General features: G+C 53.7%; 2 protein-coding genes across 3 annotated transcripts in view; both read right to left on the reverse strand.

Annotated features, from left to right (window-relative positions):
* Megf8 (multiple EGF like domains 8) overlaps positions 1-13,549 on the reverse strand; it is a 51,738-nt gene extending 38,189 nt beyond the window's left edge. For both annotated transcript variants that reach the window (XM_029570077.1, XM_008846416.3), the window contains exons 1-8: positions 12,840-13,549; positions 6,538-6,701; positions 5,429-5,635; positions 4,464-4,644; positions 4,297-4,385; positions 2,709-3,124; positions 2,149-2,294; positions 1,902-2,024 (exon numbers count right to left, since the gene is read on the reverse strand). In XM_029570077.1, coding sequence (XP_029425937.1) covers positions 1,902-2,024; positions 2,149-2,294; positions 2,709-3,124; positions 4,297-4,385; positions 4,464-4,644; positions 5,429-5,635; positions 6,538-6,701; positions 12,840-13,026 — 1,513 coding nt within the window. In that variant the 5' untranslated portion in view covers positions 13,027-13,549. The remainder of the gene's footprint in view (positions 1-1,901; positions 2,025-2,148; positions 2,295-2,708; positions 3,125-4,296; positions 4,386-4,463; positions 4,645-5,428; positions 5,636-6,537; positions 6,702-12,839) is intronic.
* A 735-nt stretch (positions 13,550-14,284) lies between these two features.
* Tmem145 (transmembrane protein 145) overlaps positions 14,285-15,458 on the reverse strand; it is a 12,020-nt gene continuing 10,846 nt past the window's right edge. Inside the window, exon 15 of the mRNA XM_008846419.2 lies at positions 14,285-15,067. Within this exon, the coding sequence (XP_008844641.1) occupies positions 14,819-15,067 (249 nt within the window). The 3' untranslated portion in view covers positions 14,285-14,818. The remainder of the gene's footprint in view (positions 15,068-15,458) is intronic.

Raw genomic sequence — 15,458 nt, forward strand, 5'->3', positions numbered from 1 at the left:
CTCTAACATCATGGCTCTCCTGCCAGGGGGCGCCTGACCCTCCTAACAGCCTAGCCTGCTGGTTGCCGCTTCAGTCCTCACCAAGGAGACCCTACCAGCCGCCAGGCTCTGCACTAATTCTTCCACTTCTCTTGCAGCCCCATTACTTGCTCAAATCATCTCAGAAGTAGCATGATCTTTGGACAAGAGAGAGGTGGATTCAAATCGACTACAAGCTGTGTGGTCTTGGGCAGGAAGGAGACTCAACCTCTCTGAGTCTTGGTTTCTTTCCCTATACATAGAACCATCATCCTGCCCTTGTGGAGCTAAGAGAATGGGAGAGCCCCCAGAAGGCTGCCTAGATCTCACCTGCTTATGTCTGCTCTTGTCTATCCAGGCCCAGCCTCACCTCTGATGACTGCCCTGATTCCTAGGGAAAATCACCCTTTCCCAAACTCAATCCAAGGGATGTATGCAAAGTTATTAGGTAGAAGTAGGGCCTTAGCTTAGGTCTGCCAGTCTTGGGAACTAGTTCAAGGTAGGAAACCATAGCGAGTTTCCTCCCTCTGGGCACTTTAATTTTGTTTTGCTTGGTTTCTGGATTTTTGGAGACAGGTTCTCAATCTGTAGCCCAGGCTAGCCTCAAACTCATGATTCTCTTGCTTCAGCCTCCTGAGTGCTGGGGTTACAGACCACTACCACTATCCCCACCCCCTCTAGACAAGAGCTGTTGGTGACCATCTACAAAAGACAAGCCAGGGGCCAGCAAGATGGCTCAGCAGGTAAAGGAGCCTGCCACCAAGCCTGACAGACTGTGTTCAATCCCCTAGACCCACACAATGGAAGGAAAGAACCAACTCCATCAGTTATCCTGACTTACACACACATATACATCATGGCAAGCAATAAATAAATGACAAGTCAGCTAGGGGTAGAAGGGAATCCAGCTGAGAACTGAAGAGAATTGGCTAAGGTGAGCACCTGGATCTAGCCCAGCCTGACATTTTCACCCAAACGAATCAAGAAGTCCTCCTTTGTGCTTACTCCAGCTAACAGGGTTTCTGTCACAATCAAGAGTCCTCAAGCTGGAGAGATGTTCAGCAGTTAAGAGTACTGACTCTTCTTGCAGAGGACCAGGGTTCGGTTTCCAGCATCCATAAGGTGGCTAACAACCACTGTCTCAAGAGGTAGACCGCTTCTTGAGGATGACATTTGAGGTTGTTCTCTGGTCTCCACACATGCACACAGATGAAGATACACACACACACACACACACACACACACACACACACACTTTAAAAACAGTACCTAGGGGGCTGGAGAGATGGCTCAGCAGTTAAGAGCACTGACTGCTCTTGCAGAGGACCCAGATTTGATTCCCAGCACCCACACGGCGGCTACGAAGCGTCCTTAACTCCAGTTCCAGGGGAATCCAAAGCCCTCTTCTGACCTCCGCAGCATTGCATGACACGGGTGCACTCACATACATGCAGACAATACACTCATACACATAAAATAAAAATAATAAAGCCGGGCGTTGTGGTGCACACCTTTAATCCCAGCACTCGGGAGGCACAGGCAGGTGGATCTCTGTGAGTTCAAGGCCAGCCTGGTCTACATATTGAGTTCCAGGACAGCTGGAGCTACAGGGGGACCCTGTCTCACAAAGACCAAAATAATAATCATAATCATAATCATAATCATAATAATAAATAAAATATTTTAAAAATAAATAAATAAATAATACCTAGGTTGGTTACTGCTACACCTTTCTCCTGGGTCACCCACTCTATCCTAGCCCAGGCCTACCTTCAGAGATCACTAAAACAGGATGTCTAGCTCACCAAGGTAATGACTGAGGTGGCTCTTGCCATGATTCAGACACCCTCAAGAACCCTCCAGAAAACAGAGGAGCCACTCACCCTCTGGAGTTCCTGGTGGGGCAAGTTCAGCCCCTGACACCCACTGATGGCAGCCGAGGTGGTAGAAGAAGATGCCATCTTCATAGCACTTTTCCTCTTGGTAATGGGTGTGCACATTGCCCCCTAGGGAAGGAGGAAAAGGGCACAGCTGGCAAGTCTGGGGGATGGGAGACACACCCATGCTGGGAGCCTCAGCACAGGGTGGGCTCAGGCCCTGGCAGACAAGCAGGATCAGGAGTCTCCTCACCGTAAATCACCATGTAGTTGCCCAGGACACTGGCTGTGTGGAAGGCTCTCTCCCGTGGGCCCTGAAGGCCATCCCGGCCCTTCAGGGTAGTCCACACACGTCGATCCACATGGAAGAGCTCAGTGGAGTTCACTCGCACAGAAAACCTACAGGAAAAGACAAGGCAGGAGCTCAGCGAAGGAAGGGCTTCCTTCCCTCCTCTGGTCTCTTAGGAGCTATGACACCACTGAGGGTTGAGACTGACCATGCCCAGGTCTATGTCCCCTCCTAACTAAGACATTCACCATGAGCAGGACCCAGGTCTGACCCACATCTGGTGCCTTGCATAATCTGACAAGAGCTGGATGAATGTATGAATGGGTAGAAGTGTGTGGGGAGATGACTGGTCAAGAGAATCAGTAAGGGACCAGAGAACAAATGAATGAGAAAGGAAGAAGTGAGGGAATGGACTACAGGTATCTGTTGGTGAGCAAAGACCTCTAACGACTAAGGTTCCCAGAGTATAGGGACTGGTCTGGCCCTGGGGGATAGAGGTTAGGGATGTGGGGCGGGTCACTCACCGGGCAGTGGAAGGCCGGTGTCCACCGTGGACCAGGAGGGTACGGGAGGGGGCATGGAATACCAATGAGTGCCCAGTGGCAGCAGGGGGCCGCCCACCTGCTGGGATCACCTGTTCCCAGTAGCCCCTGCTGGTGCGGTCCAGGCGAAAACGGAAGAGGCCAGAGGAGAAGAGGTCATGCTGAGTGCGGCCACCAGACACATAGAGCCAGATGTCATCCACCAGGGTAGCTGCATGGCCTGCCAGGCCTGGGGGCCCAGACGAGCTGGAGGCAGGTGGTGCTAGGAGCTCCCAGTGGCCCCCGCCCAGTGGGCTAAAGGCCCACACATCATTGGTGAGCAAGCCATTGGCCAGTTCGCCACCCATCAGCACCAGGAAGCCAGCCCAGGCCACGGCCACATGGGAGTGACGGGCAGCCTGTGGAGAAAAGACAAGGAGACAGAGATGGAGAGAGCAACAGATACTGACACACAGAGAGAGTCAAAGCAGAGAGATGCAAAGACTGAAGACAAAAAGATACGCAGAAAGAGAAAAGCAGACTGTCAGTCACGGTGCACACCTATAACACCAGCACTCAGAGGCAGGAGGATCAGAAGCTCAAGGCCAGCCTGGACTACACAGTGAATCCAAGACTAAATGGGCTACATGAGATCCTGTTTCAAGCAAACAAAAGAGAGAGAGGGAGAGAGGGAGAGAGAGAGAGAGAGAGAGAACAAGAAGCCAGGCATGGTGGCATATACCTATAATCCCAACACTTGGGAGGCTAAGCACAAAAGACTGCTGTGAATTCAAGGCCAGCCTGGGCTACAGAGTCAGTTGCAGGTGAGCCTGAGTCCTTACCTCAAAAAAAGGGGGGGGGGGAGAGAAAGGGGGGGGGGGAGAGAGAATACATGCACACACAAACATGAGATATGAATAAGAAAAACAGACGGTGACATAGAGAAACAGTGGAGAAACGACGGGGGAGAGAGAGAATACATGCACACACAAACATGAGATATGAATAAGAAAAACAGACGGTGACATAGAGAAACAGTGAGAGCAGGAGGAGCAGGAAGACAAAACTAGAAGTGAGACAGAGTGAAAAACAGTCCCAGAGCAATGGAGACCAACACAGAACAAAAGACCAAGAAGTCAAAGAGAAACAGGCAAACTGAAGGAGACCCGCAAACCGGGTGGGGTGGTGCTTATCTACAATTCCAGCATGGTGGGGGGATCAGAAGTTCAAGGCTAGCCTAGAGTAAGTGAGACCCTGTCTCAAAGAAATGAAAAGAAAGGAGGGAGGGGGAGTAGGAAAGAAAGAAGGACGAAGAGGAGGAGGGAGGGTGGAAGTGGGAAGGACAGGGAGGGGAGGGAAGGAGGGATGTAGGGAAAGACGGAGGGAGAGAGAGAATGATAGGATTTAGAAAGAGGAATAAAGGAGCAAAAAAGGAAACTTGTGCAAGTGAAGACAGATATGGGAAAAAGCAGGTCTCTAGATCTGGCTGTGGAGGCTGGGGGAGCAAGGGATAGGGGTCACTCAGGAGACCTGGCAGGGCAGGGGCTCATGAGGGCACAGACCCCAGGCAGGGTGGAGGACGGGTCCATACCGGAGCAGGACTCAGGTCCCAGGACTCCCAGGTGTTAGTGGAGAAGTTGTACAGGACAAGGTCACCCAAGGCCTTGTTAAGGTCCTGGCCTGTAAAGAGATGAGCACTGTCAAACCTTGGTCACAGCCCAAAGCCCTCCAGACCCTCCCACACCCCACCCATCTCACCTCCAAAAACAGCCAGCAGCCCCGGTGGGGAGAGGAAGGCACCAGCCGCCCCAATACGGGCAGAGAAGGCGGGGTCCCCGGCACTCACATTGTGCCACCAGCCAGCACCCTGGTTCTCCCACAAGTGCAGGTCACAGGCATGTCCCAAGAAACCGGGCTCACAGCGGCATGGTCCCAGAGCCTGGGAAGAAGGGGACAAAAAGGCAAGGAGAGAAAGAGACAAGATATATGGGTCAGGGGACACAGAGAGAAATAGAACCGAAACAGACAGGGTAGCAGATGAAGACCAAAAAGGAGAGAACGTTAAAGGAGACAGCCAGAAAGGAGACAGAGGGAGAGAAACACAGGACACAGAGGCACAGCCAGAGGCGGAGCAGAGCAGACAGAACACAAAGGACAAGACCCATGGAAAAGGCAAGGACAGACAGATGAAAGCACGTTAGTGAGATACACTAACAGTCAGATATGGGAGGTCAAGGTTGGAGGGGCATGGCTTGGCCAGAGTCCATCCCTTGACCATCCCTTGGTCAGGGATGAAAAGACAGAAGTCACAGCAGGGACCCAGGCATGGTGACATATGCATGTAGCCCCAGAACTCAGGAAGCTAAGGCAGGAGGATCTCAAGTTTGATGCTAGCCTAGGCTAATGAGTGGGTTCTAGGCTAGCCTAGAAAGTCATGGCAGGGGACACAAGGCCACACAAAATGGCTGAGCCCATCAGGAGGAAAACAGGCAGTGCTCCCACGTAAGGGTGGGATACAGATGAGGGCAGAGCCAAAGGGGAGGTCAGGAAGGGAGAGCTGCAGGTAGGGGTGGGGTGTGGCTGAAGTCACAGGTCAGAGTGAGACCTGGAAGGAGAGGGGGAGAGGGGGTGTCAGGAAGGAACAAGGTCCTATCTCAAAGTCAAAAGTGACAGATATGGTCACAGATCAGGGTCTCAGGAGGACTCAGTGGGGGACAGCTCACCGAGGCACAGGTGCCATGGCTGCCACAGTAAGCCGAACACTCCTGCAGGCTGCAATCTGGGCCTCCCCAGCCCGGCTCACAGACACACACTCCTGGTGGCTTGCACTGTCCGTGGCTCTGGCAGCCCCCAGAACACAGGGAGAAGCGGAAGGAGGCGTTGAAGCCCAGCAGGTTGTAGTTGGCATCACTGAAGAGGTGAAGCAGCATCTGCAGGCACAAGAGACCTGGACACAGTGGGCAGGGTGCACCTGGGCAGGGGCCCATCCCCGAGGGGCCCTTTGCCTTTCTTGGTCTCCTTTATTGTTGTGGTTCATATATTTTTCAGACAGAATCTCGCATAGCCTAGGCTGCTCCTCAGTCCTTGAGAATGACAAACTTCCGATTCTCCTGCCTTCACCTCCCAAGTAGTAATTCCAATTGGAATTACAAGTGTGTACCACCACACTGGGTTTTAAAAAAATATATTTTATTTACTATTTTTTTACGTGTATGAGTGTATTGCTTGCATGTGTACCGTGTCATGCAGTGCCCAAGGAGGACAGGAGAGGGCTTTGGATCCCCTGGAACTGCAGTTACAGATGGTTGTTAGCCGCCATGTGGGTGCTAGGAATCAAACCTGGGTCTTCTGCAAGAACAGCCAATGCTCTTAACTGTTGAACCATCTCTCCAGCCCCTACATTTGTTTTACATGGTGCTGGGAATCAAACCCAGCTCTTTGTGCATGCTAAGCAAACACTCTACCAACTAAGCCACATCCCCAGGTCCCCACTGCCTTTCTGTTCCTTTTGTATGTAAGACTGTCTTGATTGTTGTGGTTGTTGTTACTGTTTGAGACAGAATTTCACTATGTGGCCCAGGCTACTCTGAAACCGTCAGCAACCCTCCTGCCTCGGGTCTTGTCGTGTCCCGTCCCCCATACCCCACCGCCACCCCTCCACGCCCCCACCCCGAGTGCTGGGACTACAGGTGTGCACCTTCCGCTTTCCTCTGTGTCTTCCCTGGTGTCTTCTGAGTGGCTTTTTCTGTCCCTCTGATCTTTTTCATTTCTTCCTATGTCTGTCCCTCTCCCTCACACTCTTTCCATGGTACCAGAGCCCGTCACCACCAACCTTGCCTGAGGAAGCCTCAATGGGTGGGGGCCGGGTGCTCCCACTCAGACTGGCAAGTAGTGGGCTTCGGGGAGAGTCGCCATCATATACGAACAGGTAGTCATAAGTGCACTCTGTGTCCAGGAACAGGAAGTCCAGCAGGATTCGGTGCTGGGGGCTTGGGGCTGGAAAGTAAGCACAGAAGGCCAGGTTCTAGCATGAACCTCCTCCCAGAGCATCCACGCAGCCTTACCCACAGACACCACCACACCCGGCTCTGGGGGATGTGGGGGTTCCAAGGAGCTCCTGGTGTCACAGAGCTGAGACAGCTAGAGGGACAAGAGCCCAGAAAAGGAATCACAGTGTCAGCTCTGCTATGGAGCTGAACATCCACCGTGAATCCGATATGGAAATTCACAAACCCCTTCTCAGCAGTCAGAGAGCCACAGTGTTCCCAAAACAAGCCCAGCCCTAGCTGGGTATGCCACACTATACACAGCTCCCACTTCAAGAGAAGAGTCCTGTTCCCTCCTCAAGAACAAAGCACTAATCTTAGGCCAGCCCAGACCCTCCCGCCTCTGTTCACTTCTACAGGCACAGACTAGAGCTAGACTGCCAGGCCTCAAATCTAGGCTTTGCCCATGAAAAGCTACTAGCTGTGTGACCTTGGACAAGTCATCTACACTCTCTGGCTCAGTTTTTGAATGGTACTGGGTTGGAACCAAGATTTTTGGCCAGGGTTAGGGATACAGCTCAGTGGTAGAGCACTTGGCTAGCATGTGTAAGGCCCAGATTCCATTCCTCTTTTCAGAGACAAAAATCTCACGTATTCCAGGTCCCTTCTCTTTCCTCGTGTCCCCTATCTCCTAACTAGTGATCTTGCTCAGTAATTGCTGGATGACTAAAAGGATGCAGAAAAGAATAAAGAGATGGACAGTAGGCACCACACTGTAATCCCAGCACTTGGGAGGTAGAGGCAGAAGAGTCAGGAGTTTCAGGTCATCGTTGGCTATGTAGAATGTTCTAGGCCAGTGTGGGCTACGTGAGATTCTGTCCCAAAACATCAAAAAGCCAAAACAAAACCAAGAAAGGCAAGATGGCCAGTCTCTCTCAGGCTCTAACTAGAGCCCCAGGTTACCACATACAGATTCCCACCTGTGGTCTGGCGACTGTAGAAGAACCATTCAAGCCGGGCGTGGTGGTGCATGCTTTTAATCCCAGCACTCGGGAGGCAGAAGCAGGCGGAGCTCTGTGAGTTCAAGGCCAGCCTGGTCTACATAGTGAGTTCCAGGACAGCCGGAGCTACAGGGAGACCCTGTCTCAAAAAGACCAAAAAAAAAAAAACAACTATTCAACAGAACCAAGAATCCAGACCTCCCAGATCTCATCAGCCTCCACCAAACACACAGCTCCATTCCTAGACTCAGAACAAGAGCATCTCTCTCAAGAGCATTTGGAGGCTGGTTCACCACCTGCCTTCCTCCTGAAGCTCAGGTCTCCAGTTTCCATCCCACACTTCTGATCCCAAACTACCTGCCCTGGTCAGAAGCAGGACACCCTTGCTCTTGAAGATGTTGGGAGGTCTAGCACCAGATAAAATATGACCATGGAAGGGCTGGAGAGATGGCTCAGCGGTTAAGAGCACTGACTGCTCTTGCAGAGGACCCGGGTTCGATTCCCAGCACCCACATGGCGGCTATGAACCATCCTTAACTCTTCTGAACTCCGTGGCATTGCACAACATGGGTGCACCCACATACATGCAGGCCATACACTTGTACACATAAAATAAAAATAAATAATCTTTTTTAAATGACCATGGAATAAAAGTCAGCCAGGCATTTGGCACACTCCTATAATCTTGGCACTAGGGAGGCTGAGGCAGGAGAATCATGAGTTCAAAGCTAGCTTGGACCACACAAAATAGCAAAAGCAACCAACCCACTTAGACTTCTGGTTTATTTTGAGCCAGGGTCTGCTATATAGCTCAGGTTAACCTCTAACTTCAGACTCCCCTGTGTCAGCCTCCTGACTGCTGGGATTATAAGCTTGTACCAACACGCCTTGCTAATTTGTTGGTTCTTAGAGGTATTGGAAAGGATGGGATCAAGGGAGGTCTACAGAGCTCCCAGATACCTCCTGCAGCCCACATTCAGTCAGTTGGTTCTCATCTCATTGGGAAAAATCCACAAACATGTCCCTGCAGGGTTCATGCCTCTTGACCCCCTTAGCCTCCACCCCAGTTCAAAACTCGAATGTCTCCTTTGAGACCAGCATACCAAGCCTCCAGTCTGTCACCCCCAATCCTCCTGGCCTGCCCTACTCTCTAAACCATTCAGTAGCTCCCCAGCACCCCCAAGGGAAAGGGCCAAACTACCAAAGTGACATTCCAGGCCCAGCTTCTGGCTACCTCTCATGTCCCAGTCAGTCCACTGTGCAGACAGACTAGACAAACCTAGATGTGGGTCCTAAACCAACCTCCCTCACGCCTTCACAGAGGCTGGTTCCCTTTATATCCCAATTAACTCCTATGTGTGTTTCAGAACACTGCTTCAGTGGCTCATCCTCTGGGCCTTCCAGCGGAATCCTGCCCCCATCCCCTAGCCTCCCAGCAGCCAATATACCTCCCCCTGCCTCAGCCCTGAACACTGTCTCATTGAGCATATTAGGGGGTGAACGTCATGTCCCAGCCCTCCACGCTCAACTAGTCCCAAGCTGGGACTCTTCAAGACTAGAGAATATGGAGCTGGAGAGATGGTTCAGCAGTTAAGAGCACTGGCTGCTCTTGCAGTGGATCCAGGTTCAACTCCCAGCACCTACACAGCAGCTAACAACCATCTATAACTCCAGTTCCAGGGAATCCGATGCCCTCTTCTGACCTCCACAGGCACTGCATAACATGGGTATGCTTGCATACATGTAGGCCTAACATTCACACATATAAACATTAAAAAATCAAAAAAAGACCAGAGAATGATTCATACTCCCCCAGACCCCCTAGCCACCCCACCCGCCCATTTCCCATAGTGATCTTATCCTAAAGCCAGACAGGCCTCCCGGGACAGGGTTTAAACCATGTCTTCATCCTTACCCAAGAAAGCAACCAGAGCTTTTCTAAAACAAAAATCATATCCTGCCCTTCCTCTGCTCAAAAACTTTCTGTGGCTCCCAAGGACCTCAGATAAAGAGCAAGTTCTATAGTCTCTAACAACAGGCTTTGCATGATGGAGAACCTATCGACTCTCTGACTTTTGTGGGTGGGATGGCCTCCTACCTGTCCCTGGAGGCCACCTTCCACATCCAATGCTCATGAAGCCTCCTTAGACTTTTCCAGCCACTGTCCTGGACCTCTTTTCTCTTTCCCTATGGCCCATAATTCTAAAAATCCTGTATCCCCTGGTACCTCCCAACCCCACTGACTCTAGTTCACTAGTATCTGCTTGTCTTTTTTTTTCTTTTTCTTTTTTTGTCTTTTTGAGACAGCGTCTCCCTGTAGCTCTGGCTGTCCTGGAACTCACTATTGTAGACCAGGATGGCCTTGAACTCACAGAGATCCACCTGCCTCTGCCTCCCAAATGCTGGGACTACAGGCGTGCGCCACCACGCCTAGCTTAATTTTAATTTTTTAAATACAGCATCTCCATCGCCAGCACCAGGGAGGCTGAGACAGGACTGGCACAAGTTTGAGATCCACCTAACTCAGTGAGATACTGTCAAAAAAATATATATATATATCCACAGGGCTGGGGAGATGGCTCACAAGATACAGTACATAAGCATGAGGACCAGAGTTCAGATTCTCCAGAGTCTGCATGCAACCTGTAGCTGCAACCGTAGCACATCCACAGTGAGACGGGGGCTAGAAATGGGAATCCCCAGAAATTCGTGGGCCCCTGAACAAGAGATCCTGCCTCACACAAAGTGGAACGCAAGGACAGATACCTGAGGTTGGCCTCTGACCTCTATAAGTGTGCTGTGATGCATGGGGATTTGCACTCCCACACAGACACACACAGAAGCAGAGGAGGAAGAGGAACCAATGACAGGGTCTCAGGCTAGGCTTGTAACTCAGTTGGTGGAGTGCTTGCTCGGCATGCATGAAGCCCTGGGTTTGAACTAGAGAACCATGTAAACCAAGCATGGTGGCTCACGCCTGTAATTCCAGCATATGAGAGATGGAGGAAGGAAGATCAGGAGTTCAAGGCCAGCCTCAGCTACATATCTAGTTCAAGGCCACCTGGGATACATTAAGTTCTGCCTTTAAAATAAAAAAAGACAGTAGACTAGAGAGCTCAGTGGTTAAGAGCACTTTATTGCTCTTCCAAAGGACCCAAGCTCAGTTCCTAGCACCCACATGGCAGCTAACAACCTTCTGGAGCTCCAGTTTCAGGGAATCCAAAGCCCTCTTCTGGCCTCCATGGGCACTGCATGCACAGGTATGCTTACATACATGCAAGCAAAACACAAAATAAAAATAAATTAAAAACAATAAAGACAGAAGGCTGGTGAGATGGCTCAGTGGTTAAGAGGGCATAGCATACTGCTCTTCCAGAGGACCTTAGTTTGATTCTCAGCATCCACATCAGGTGGCTCATAGCAACCTGTAACTCCAGCACTGTTCTCTCTCTCTCTCTCTCTCTCTCTCTCTCTCTCTCTCTCTCTCTCTCACACACACACACACAGTTAAAATATAATCAAATAAAGGGGCTGGAGAGATGGCTCAGCGGTCAAGAGCACTGACTATTCTTGCAAAGGACCTGGGTTCAATTCCTAGCACCCACACGGTGGCTATGAACAGTCCTTAACTCCAGTTCCAGGGGAATCCAAAGGCCTCTTCTGACCTCCGCAGCACTGCACGACACGGGTGCACTCACATACATGCAGGCAATACACATAAAATAAATGTAATAAATAAAACATTTTTTAATTATTTTTTGTGACAGAGTATCACACTATAGCCCAGGCTGACCTTGAACTCAGAGCAATCCTTGCTTCTGCCTCTTGAGTTATTATTATTATTATTATTATTTTGGTTTTTTTTTTTTGGTCTTTTTGAGACAGGGTCTCCCTGTAGCCCCAGCTGGCCTAGAACTCCCTATGTAAACCAAGTTGGTTTCAAAATCACAGAGATTCACCTGCCTCTGCTTCCCAAGAGCTAGGATTAAAGGCCTGTGCCACTATGCCCGCTGTCCTGGAACTCACTATGTAGACCAGGCTGGCCTTGAGCTCACAGAGATCCTCCTGTCTCTGCCTCCCCAGTGCTGGGATTAAAGGCGTGTGCCACCACGTCTGGCTAAACAAATATTTTTAAAAGACAGTCTCAATCTGTAGCCCAGGCTGGCCTCAAACCTACAATCCTGCCTCTGCCACCACTCCTGGCTTCTTCTATCCTGTTTTAGTACAGGATACTTCCACTAGCTCAAAAGCATCCCACACTCCTGCTCCCTTCCACTCAGGACCCTCAGACCCCGGAGCCACGTCATATGTCTTCTCTGGGCTTCTTCACTCCCTTGAAGCCCATAGCCAGGGCTGGGGCTTTTGCACAGGCTAGTCCCTCTTTCTGGAATGTTCTTCCTCCCACTTCCTGGCTTCCTTGCATCGGTGCCTTAGGTCTCAACACTGACATCCCTTCCAGAAAGTTTCCCTGTTCTGCTCAGTCCCCCTCAAGTACTTCCTCTGGGTTCTCCCCAGGGAGCACTCTGGGCTGTCACTGTTAATGTGTTTGTCTCCCCCACTAGATTCCCAGGGGTTTCTGGGAAAGGTGATCCTTGGTCTTCTGCTATGCATGGTGGCATATATAATTTCTGGCACATGAATGACTGAAAAGATGCTTTTATTGAAGCACTTTAAACACAACAGTAATAACCCTAATGGCATTTAGTGAACATTTACTATGTACTACACATCAGGCATGTTCAATATCTGGTCTCCTTTCATTTCAAATAGGAGGTAAGTAGTACTCTTATCTCCCTAAGGGAAATTGAGTCTTAGAGAAGGAAATTCACCGGCCAGGGGTCACAAAACTCACAGGCAGCCCCGCCTAGGTTCTAAGCCAGGTGGTTGGACTCAGAGCCCAAGTCCTTCAACAGTTACTCAGAATACCCCTTGCTGATACTTGTAGTTTGTAACTGTCAATCTGTCATCTCTCCCATCAGACTTCCTGCCCTCCCAGGGCAGTGCCCAGGCTGGTCGCAACCCTGGGTGTGCAATACTTTAGAGCCGAAATCCTGGCCTGGAACAGGGCTCTGGGAAAGTGCTGAGTGCATGAATGCATAAATGAATGAACTGGCGAACGAGTGAGTGACCCACACGGCCCCACTCACCCTCGATAAGCCACTCGCAGTTGCCATTGACGCTGTAGTTGCCCGCACCGTCCGTCACGAAGCCTGGCGCCTCCCGCAGTACCTGCCGCTGCCCCTTGCAGTCCCCCGCCAGGACGCTGAGGGACAGCAGCCCCAGCCCCGCCAAGGCCAGTGCCAGGGCCGCGGCCAGAGGCTGGCCCGAGGCCATCGCAGCCTCTCGCACTGACCCTACCAGACGGAAACGGCCGGGAAGACCCGGAGTGGGGCCCTGCAAATGCGACCTCTATAGGTGCAGCATGGCCTGGTGGACCCGGGAGGTGCCAGCAGCGCAGTCCCGGCCGAGGAGCCGGCGGCCGGGGATGGGTTCTGCAAGCAGAGGGTCCGGCCCTGAAGACCCGGGGAAGGCCCTGGACGTAAGGATGGGACCGACCCCTAGGGACCGTGGGGGTCCCCTATAGACGCGGGTCCCCATAGGGGGGCAGACCCATAGACGGTGTCCAGCAATTCGAGTCGGGCCGCCGCAGGCCGAAACAGACCTTATACACGGATGAGTCCCCAGGGCGGAGGACCCGCCATAGAGGGTGCGGGCCGGCCAGCCAGGCCCGGATACTCCCGGGGCGACCCCTCCAGCCGGGGGCGGGGCGCGAGAGGGTAGCGGGGGCGGAGCCGGTCTTCGGGGTCTAGGGCACGGATCCCAACCCCTTTCCGAGCCTCCTTCCCAAGCCGGATGGGCCAGATCAGAGAGACTAAGGGACTCCCGGGCCAGAGCGGCCCGGGGTGGTGGGGGGCTGGCTGGGAGGGGGGAACCCGCTGGGAGGGGGAAGGAGGGGCCGCGCAACCTCCGAAGGAGGGCGGACAGAGAGGAGGCGAGAGAGGGCGGAGCGCCGGGTCAGAGCAGCCCTGGGACGACTGCGGAGCGCCCAACCCCACCCCTTCTCGGAGGAAGACTTCCGGAAACTGTCCCCGCCCATCGGTTCCCAGCCGCATGCGCCGCAGGGGACGGCTAAGCCTGCGCAGAGAATCGCGCATGCGCAGTACGAACACCGTAACCCGAGGTCTAGGTAAAGCCTGTGGCAGTCGGTGGTTGAGCCAAGCGTGTACCACTGGAGGGCAACTCTGTCTCTGATAGGGAAAGGGAAGGCAAAAATAAAGGAGCGGGGCAATAGCTCTGTTTAGTGGTCCAGATCCTGGGTCAGCACAAACATCAGGTTGTGCAGGCTTTTGCCTCCAGACCCCAAAATGCCATTTCACGGATGGACACGCTGAGGCCGCGAACGGTTCTCGCTTAAAAAAAGAGCCGGGCGCGGTGGCGCACGCCTGTAGTCCCAGCACTTGGGAGGCAGAGGCAGGCGGATCTCTGTGAGTTCAAGGCCAGCCTGGTCTACATAGTGAGTTCCAGGACAGCTGGGGGTACAGGGGGACCCTGCTTCAAAAAAAAAAAAAAAAAAAAAAAAAAAGGCATGTTATAGATAAAACCTCAACGAATCTTCTTTATTTTGGCAAGAAGAGAAAACGTCTTTCTGCCAGGGACTCGAGGGAAGGCCCCTGGGGTGCAGATAGGGTCGGACAGAGCGCGGGTCCGAGGTCACTGATTCGAGGGAGGGGTTCACAGTCAAGACCACCTTCCCAATATCCGTCCCGGGAACAGTAGCGCGAGGGTCGCGGAGTCCTGGAGAGTCACAGGCAGGGTCCCGGCGGGCGTCACGGGTGCTCCGGAGTCCAGCAGGGTCAGAGGTCTCGGAGGGGATCAGGGGGGCGGAGATCGCGGAACAGCGGGAGCCCAGATTCCGGCGCCGTTCGGGGCAGGGGCTGAGGGAGGGGACGGGGAGAGCGGCTCCCGCGGGACCGTTTGGCACTGAGGGAAGGGGGCCGGACGCAGCGCACCCCACCTGGGCACGGGGGCTGGAGGGCGGGGGTGCCTGGCACGGCCGAGCCCTGGGGCCGGGACAGAGTGGGATTCCGGGGCCTGGTGCGCCGGGACGGGGGACGGGCAGGGATGCTCAGACCGGGGGTGTAGGGCCCCCGGCCGTGTGCATGCTGAAGTACTCGGTGAAGCCGGGATGCGGCGCCGCCGTCTGGGGCATGAGCGGCTGGTAGGGCGGCGTCGGGCCATCCCAGCCCGGGTCGACCACCTTGGGGAACCGAGCGGGAGGGGGCGGGGAGGCTGCGCCCGGCTCGGCCATGGTCACCACGCGGCCCCTCGGGGCCACCGCTGCCGCCACCGCTGTCTCCTCCACCTGCTTCCCGGCCTGGGAGGGGGGTCAGGGTCAGAGGCCGTCCGGAACCCTCGGGGGAGCAGATGCGGCCCCGAAGGCCCGTCCCCCTCCCCCTGGAAGACCCCCACCACCCCAAGGCTGGACGCACGTGTCAATCGGGGAAGGAGTGGGCAGCGGGGCGCCTGGGCAGCGGGGCCAAGTACTCTAGGGGAGGCGTCGGGGTGCGCTGGGCAAACTCAGGCGGCGGCGGCGGCGGCGGGGGACCTGAGGGCCAGCCGCAGAAGGCGGGCGGTGGGGGCACAGCGCGGGGTGTCCGCGGGGGCGTGCGCAGGAGCGCCAGGACCCAGTCCGGCAGAGTGGGCGCGGGCGCCGGGGGCTGGTCGCGGCGGGGCGTGGGGACGCGGGGCGTGCGGAAGGGAAGGGG

The sequence above is a fragment of the Nannospalax galili genome, unplaced genomic scaffold, assembly GCF_000622305.1.
Source record: "Nannospalax galili isolate Female #2095 unplaced genomic scaffold, S.galili_v1.0 scaffold1623, whole genome shotgun sequence".
Taxonomy (NCBI): domain Eukaryota; kingdom Metazoa; phylum Chordata; class Mammalia; order Rodentia; family Spalacidae; genus Nannospalax; species Nannospalax galili.